The sequence below is a fragment of the Salmo trutta genome, chromosome 8 (assembly GCF_901001165.1).
Source record: "Salmo trutta chromosome 8, fSalTru1.1, whole genome shotgun sequence".
Taxonomy (NCBI): Eukaryota; Metazoa; Chordata; class Actinopteri; order Salmoniformes; family Salmonidae; genus Salmo; species Salmo trutta.
This window is the reverse complement of record NC_042964.1, coordinates 9,441,287-9,448,829: the sequence shown is the minus strand read 5'-3', so window position 1 is coordinate 9,448,829 and position 7,543 is coordinate 9,441,287. Positions and strand designations below refer to the sequence as shown.

Genomic DNA, 7,543 nt, shown 5'->3' with positions numbered 1-7,543 from the left:
GGAACAATACCAACATTAATCAATGTTTCCTTACGTCTATTGCATCAACTTGTTGATGACTCCTTGCAATTGCTCTATTTACAACAGTCTATTATCGTTTTTTTCTCTAACTTTTTATTAATGCATTTTCATCTCTGTTTGGAGGCCCTGGGCATCCATCCAAGACCCAACCCCCCTAGTCAGCCATCGTGATGATAAAAGACCCAATATTAGTTAGTTCCTTGTTTTCTGGCCCGGCTGGTCACCTGCTATCTCTGACATTCAGCATAACCTTGTATTGATGCAACAGCAGGAGACAGGGTGTGTTGGATGGTGAGAGGTCTGTCTGTTCTACACAGTCCCAGGGTGCGCCCGAAATAGCACCCTCAAATCAAATTGGATTTGTCACATGCGCCGAATACAACAGGTGTAGAAAACATACAGTCAATAACACAATGGAAAAAAAATCTATGTACAATGTGTGCAAATGAGGTAAGATTAGGGAGGTAAGGCAATAAATAGGCTGTAGTGGCGAAGAAATTACAATTCAGCAATTAAACACTGGAGTGATAGATGTGCTGAAGATGAATGTGCAGTAGAGATACTGGGGTGCAAAGGAGCAAAAAATACACTGGGTGACCAGTGAGATATACCTGCTGGAGTGGGTGCTACATGTGGGTGCTGCTATGGTGACCAGTGAGCTGAGATAAGGCGGGGCTTTACCTAGCAAAGACTTATAGATGACCTGGAGCCAGTGGGTTTGGCGACGAATATGAAGCGAGGGCCAGCCAACGAGAGCATATAGGTCGCAGTGGTGGGTAGTATATGGGGCTTTGGTGGCAAAACGGATGGCACTGTGATAGACTGCATCCAATTTGCTGAGTAGAGTGTTGGAGGCTATTTTATACATGACATCGCCGAAGTCAAGGATCGGTAGGTAGGATAGTCAGTTTTACGAGGGTATGTTTGGCAGCATGAGTGAAGGATGCTTTGTTGCGAAATAGGAAGCCGATTCCAGATTTAATTTTGGATTGGAGATGCTTAATGTGAGTCTGGAAGGAGAGTTTACAGTCTAACCAGACACCTAGTTATTTGTATTTGTCCACATATTCTAAGTTAGAACCGTCCAGAGTAGTGATGCTGGACGGGCAGGCAGGTGAGTGTAGCGATCGGTTGAAGAGCATGCATTTAGTTTTACTTGCATTTAAGAGCAGTTGGAGGCCACGGAAGGAGAGTTGTATGGCATTGAAGCTCGTCTGGAGGTTAGTTAACACAGTGTCCAAAGAAGGGCCAGAAGTATACAGAATGGTGTTGTCTGCGTAGAGGTGGATCAAAGAATCACCAGCAGCAAGAGCGACATCAATGATGTATACAGACAAAATATTAAATAACTATAAAGAGGCTACATACAAGGAGTTCCGGTACTGAGTCAATGAGCAGGGCTACAAGGTAATTGAGGTAATATGTACATGTAGGTGTCCATGTACATGTATTGTGTAAGTGTGTGTGTGTGTGTGGCGTCAATTTGCATGTGTGTACGTATAGTGCATTCAGAAAGTATTCAGAGCCCTTGACTTTTTTTCCACATTTTGTTACGTTACAGCCTTATTCTAAAATTAACTCAAATCGATACACATTACTGATTTTTTTTACATTTTTGCACATATACTAAAAATAAAAATCAGAAATACCGTAAGTACAGAAGTATTCAGACCCTTTGCAATGAGACTCAGGTGCATTCTGTTTCCATTGATCATCCTTGAGATGTTTCTTCAACTTGATTGGAGTCCACCTGTGGTAAATTCAATTGATTGACATGATTTGGAAAGGCACACTCCTGTCTATATAAGTCCCACAGTTGACAGTGCATGTCAGAGCAAAAACCAAGCCACGAGGTCGAAGGAATTGTCTGTAGAGCTCAGAGACAGGATTGTGTTGACACAGTTCTGGGGAAGTGAACCAAAACCTTTCTGCAGCATTGAAGGTCCCCAAGAATACAGTGGTCTCCATCATTCTTAAATGGAAGAAGTTTGGAACCACCAAGACTCTTCCTAGAGCTTGCCGCCCGGCCAAACTGAGCAATCTGGGGAGTAGGGCCTTGGTCAGGGAGGTGACCAAGAACCCGATGGTCACTCTGACAGAGCTGTAGAGTTCCTCTGTGGAGATGGGAGAACCTTCCAGAAGGACAACCATCTCTGCAGCACTCCACCAATCAGGCCTTTATGGTAGAGTGGTCAGACGGAAGCCACACCTCAGCAAAAGGCACATGACAGCCCGCTTGGAGTTTGCCAAAAGGCACGTAAAGGACTCTCAGACCATGAGAAACTTTACTGAGTAAAGGGTCTGAATACTTAGGTAAATGTGATATTTCAGTTTTTTTTTATTTTTTGCTAAAATTTCCCCAAAAATGTTTTTGCTTTGTCATTATGGAGGTATTGCGTGTAGATTGATAAGGGGGAAAAAACTATTTCATCCATTTTAGAATAAGGCTGTAGCGTAACAAAATGTGGAAAAAGTCAAGGGGTCTGAATACTTTGCAAATGCACTGTATTTTGTGTGTGTGTGTGTGTGTGTGTGTGTGTGTGTGTGTGTGTGTGTGTGTGTGTGTGTTAGTGTAGTATGTGTGAGTGTGTGGGTAGAGTCCAGTGAGCGTGTGGGTAGAGTCCAGTGAGTGTTCATAGAGCCGGTACAAGAATGTCAGTGCAAAAAAAAAAAAAAAAAGGGTGTCTTTGTAAATAGTCCAGGTAGACATTTGATTAACTGTTCAGCAGTCTTATGGCTTGGAGGTAGAAGCTGTTCAGGAGCCTTTTGGTTGCAGACTTGGCACTCTGGTACCGCTTGCCGTGCCGTAGTATAGAGAACAGTCTATGACTTGGGTGGCTGGAGTCTTAGACAATTTTTAGGGCCTTCCACTGACACCGCCTGGTGTAGAGGTCCTGGATGGCAGGGAGCTCATCCCCAGTGATGTACTGGGCCGTACGCACTACCCTCTGTAGCTCCTTGCGGTCGGATGCGAAGCAGTTTGCATTACCAGGCAGTGATGCAGCCAGTCAAGATGCTCTCAATGGTGCAACTGTTTTTGAGAATATTTTCAGCCTCCTGAGGGGGAAGAGGCGTTGTCATGCCCTCTTCACGACTGTGTTGGTGTGTTTGGACCATCATAGGTCCTTAGTGATGTGGACATCGAGGAACTTGAAGCTCTCGACCCGCTTCACTACAGCCCCGTTTATGTGAATGTGAATGTTTACTGTAGTCCACGATTAGGTCCTTTGTCTTGCTGACGTTGAGGGAGACGTTGTTGTCCTGGCACCATACTGCCAGGTCTCTGATCTCCTCCCTTTAGGCCGTCTCATCATCATCGTCGGCGATCAAGCCTACCACTGTTGTGTCGTCTGCAAACTTAATGATGGTGTTGGAGTCGTGTTTGGCCATGCAGTCGTGGGTGAACAGGGAATACAGGAGGGGACTAAGCACGCACCCCTAAAGGCCCTGTGTTGAGGGTCAGCGTGGCGGAGGTGTTGTTGCCTACCTTCATCACCTGGGGGCAGCCCATCAGGAAGTTTAATCTCAGGGTCCTTAACTTAGTGATGAGCTTGGAGGGCATTATGGTGTTGAACACTGAGCTTTTGTCAGTGAAAAGCATTCTCACATAGGTGTTCATTTTGTCCAGGTGGGAAAGGGCAGTGTGGAGTGCAATAGAGATTGCGTCATTTGTGGATCTGTTGGGGCAGTACACAAATTGGAGTGGGTACAGAGGGTCTGGGATGATGTTGTTGATGTGAGCAATGAACAGCATTTCATGGCTACAGATGTGAGTGCTACGGGACGATAGTCATTTAGACAGGTTACCTTGGCATTCTTGGCCACAGGGACTATAGTTGTCTGCTTGAAACATGTAGGTATTACAGGCTGGATCAGGGAGAGGTTGAAAATGTTACTGAAGACTCTTCACAGCTGGTCAGTGTATGCTCTCAGTATGCGTCCTGGTAGGCTCGCGTCACTGGACAGCTCGCGGCTGGGTTTCCCTTTGTAATCCGTGATAGTTTGCAAGCCCTGCCACATTCAACGAGCATCAGAGCCGGAGTAGTAGGATTTGATCTTGGTCCTGTATTAACTCTTTTCCTGTTTTATGGTTCGTTGGAGGGCGTAGCGGGATTTCTTAAAAGCATCCGTATTAGTGTCCCGCTCCTTGAAATCAGCAGCCTTTAGCTCAGTGCGTATATTGCCTGTAATCCATGGCTTCTGGTTGGGATATGTACGTACTGTCCCCGTGGGGACGACGATGTCGATGCATTTATTAATGAAGCCAGTGACTGATGTGGTACATTCCTCGACCCTATTCCCTGTATTGTGCACTACTTTTTAGCAGGGCATGCATAAGGAATAGGGTTTCACTTCAAACTCGGATGCAGACAGACTTAGAGCTTTAAAAGTGTCAAGGTCAGTGACATGGTTTATATTAGGACATCAGCCGTTATGTAACAAGTGCTGAGGGAAAAGTCCTTGCTTTTGAATCCAAAGGATGTTGTTTGCAATGTCCATCCGACGATCGTCCACTGTCCATCCAACGTTCATCCATTTCCTCCTGTTTTGTCCTGTAAATATGTATTGCTCCCATTCTTTCAGAAAGGTCAAACGTTGATGTGACGTCAGGTTTTAAGACCCTTAGCTCTCTCTATGCACAACAAGCATAGAATCAGCCAATGGGCTTTCAGGTTGCCTGTAAACAAAACCTGATGCTTGGCAACACCGAATTCATGTTTCTTTCCCTGTTATACTAGAGCAGTTCCTGTGACTGAAGTGACAGTAATGTCTCTTTTAAGGTTCGTCACTTGGCAGCCTGAAATAACAGTGTGCTGTGGGATAGAGTTACAGACAATGGGACTGAAAATAAAACTTTGATCAAGATTCCATAAGTTCTTTCTCACAAAGCTTTATTGAATCAGAGTGGAAATGACATACAACAAAAACACAGACATCTTTCCTGTATTACACATCTCAGTAGCGTGTTACATTAAACTGGCCTTGGACCATTAATGATATTCAGTGAGAGATAGATAGGCCCACAACTGCAGTAACAGCGCAAATGGTAGTGTGTGTGTGTGTGTGTGTGTGTGTGTGTGTGTGTGTGTGTGTGTGTGTGTGTGTGTGTGTGTGTGTGTGATGTAATGTACAGTGACAAACGACCTGCAGCCCACAGTGTGACAGTGATGACTGGGCTCTGCAGTGCGGTTGCTGGTTTGTGAAACAGTTTTTTGTTCTGTGGGTTTTCCCCCGCCATCGAACCTCAGGCAATCTCAGTCAGGTCATAACAAGCATATAACTATGAACGTACGTACTCCTCATCCTGTCTTCGGCTTACTTTTGCATGCACACCAGAATACAAGACAAAAGGAACTATTCACTCATAAAAGAAAACACCTAATGGGGTCTTTGCGATTATCAGGAAAACAAACCATTCTTGACTATGCAGCGAGTGACATACTTTTTATTAGTTACATAGCCACAAAAGATCACACACTTGAAAACTGATCCCTCGGCTGGGTAGCAAGAAGTTTCGTGGATCTTGTGAACAATGGCCACCTTGAATGTCCACAGTCAGAGAGCCCACTAGGTAACAGGGCCAGTGGTTTGACCCCTGACCTCCAGGCAGCTCCACTAAAGCTGGAGAAACAGAACAGTGGAGGAGAAGAAGAGTACGGCGAGGTAGTGGGGAGGTGACAACAGGCCATTGTCTGTGGGACAGTAACAGTTTCCTCATTCACAGCAAGCAGGCACAGCCCGTGCATTTACATGTGGCTAAAGCATGGGGGGGTTCACATTATGTAACTTCGAAGACTGAGAGAAACAAAGTGCATTTCAAAAGGATATTTTGAATTGTTCATAAATCTGTTCTTCGTCCAGCATACACCCCTGCAACCAGACATGCTTCATCTACTTATTTGCTGGATGCAGAGTTCAACAGAGTTCATTAGCCCAAAAGTTAACATAATTGTGCTTACAGTAAATGTTTTCCATTGAATGTCTGTTTACATTTGTAGCCTATTGGATAGGAAATGTTTCGGGTAGGGGAGGAGAGACACAGCGATTTGAGTCTGTCTCTCTCGCAGGATGCATGTATAAGACATTCAGGGTGGGATTACAGGATGTTTGTTTCCCGCAGCTCACATCACCGAGTCAAAATAGAAGAGACTGATCGAAAAAATACCTTTCAACATAAATTGGGCGTCAACAGCCAAGATCCATTAAACAGTGCTGATAAAAGTCAGTGCCCTTCAAACTCGATATCTTGTATCATCCACCTGACTTAAACGGTGATATATGAAATATTCTTCTGTCACAAAAGCAGCACAGAATAAAAGTACTGCTGAAAGGAGAGCAAATAAAAAGTGTTTAGCAGGTCTAATACAATGGAATGGAATGTCTGAGCCCTTACAAATGTTCCTTTCAGGGTCCTGATGGATGTTGGACTAATGGATCAGCCCGGATGCCATCCTAGCCTGATTGTGAATACTGATCAGCAGAAGATGAACTACTAGCCAGTGGAATGGGCATTATAGGCACCGAGCGTCATTAACATGTGTGCACGTACTGTATCTCTCCTATGCCCGCATTATTCTCAAATAGCAGCGAGGCAGGCAGGGGCGACACACGGCCAACCTTACCTGCATATCCCTTGTTATTGGTTGTGGTAATAAAAAGGTTTTAGATGGTAGCCTATATTATGTTAATTACGTGCGTAAAAGTTTGATTAGATTTGAAAGGACACATTGATTAAAACAATATGGTAGCTTTTTTAAATCCTGTTTTAAAGTTGTAGCCAGTCTCCATAAAATCGAACAATATTTCAATTGTGGAATAAATAAAAACTTGTTTTTAAACAGCTAGGCTAAGTGACACGGGGCAGTAACCTAACCCATATGGAGTTTATTAAAACGCGTATGTGCGCTAATCTCCAAGCCGATCTGACATTTTCCCCACTCACCTTGAACACATCCCCATACGTGCCAGTCCCAATACGATGAATTAACTCGTAATCATTCAACGGGTCCAAAAACGAGACTCCAATAGTGGTATCCATGCTTACAGACTGAACTGCGCCTGGTCTCTCACGCACGTTTTTATTCATTCATGACAACAATACATCCAGCGAATCAACCACTGGACGCACCGTATAGTTCCAGTAAACCCTGGAGCGCAATACTCCACCACGATTCTTCTGACAGGCAAATAGAGCTAATAGCCTGACACAGTATCGTTAATGATTACGTCGCCAGACACCACAAATACTACTCTTCTTTCCAGTCATTCATCTTATTCTAGCCGAATCACAACTGGGGGTGTAGGCTGGGTTTCTGTATAAGCACTTCGTGATATCTCCTGATATAAAAAGGTGCTTTATAAATAAATTTGATCGATTTATTATGCACCGTCGTGTATCCAAGTCAAGTGATCTCAAATCCCAAGTGTTAGAATATTTTCCTGCCATAACAGAAGTTTACCACTCAGGAAAACAAACTAGCAGATACACACTGTACATCCCAGACCTCTATGAATACCTCAT

General features: G+C 44.2%; 1 protein-coding gene across 3 annotated transcripts in view; it reads right to left on the bottom strand.

Moving 5' to 3' along the window:
• Window positions 1-7,520, bottom strand: part of LOC115198150 (mitogen-activated protein kinase kinase kinase kinase 2-like) — a 32,519-nt gene extending 24,999 nt beyond the window's left edge. For all 3 annotated transcript variants that reach the window (XM_029759883.1, XM_029759884.1, XM_029759885.1), the window contains exon 1: window positions 6,965-7,520. In XM_029759883.1, the coding sequence (XP_029615743.1) occupies window positions 6,965-7,108 (144 nt within the window). In that variant the 5' untranslated portion in view covers window positions 7,109-7,520. The remainder of the gene's footprint in view (window positions 1-6,964) is intronic.
• Window positions 7,521-7,543: the final 23 nt, after the last annotated feature.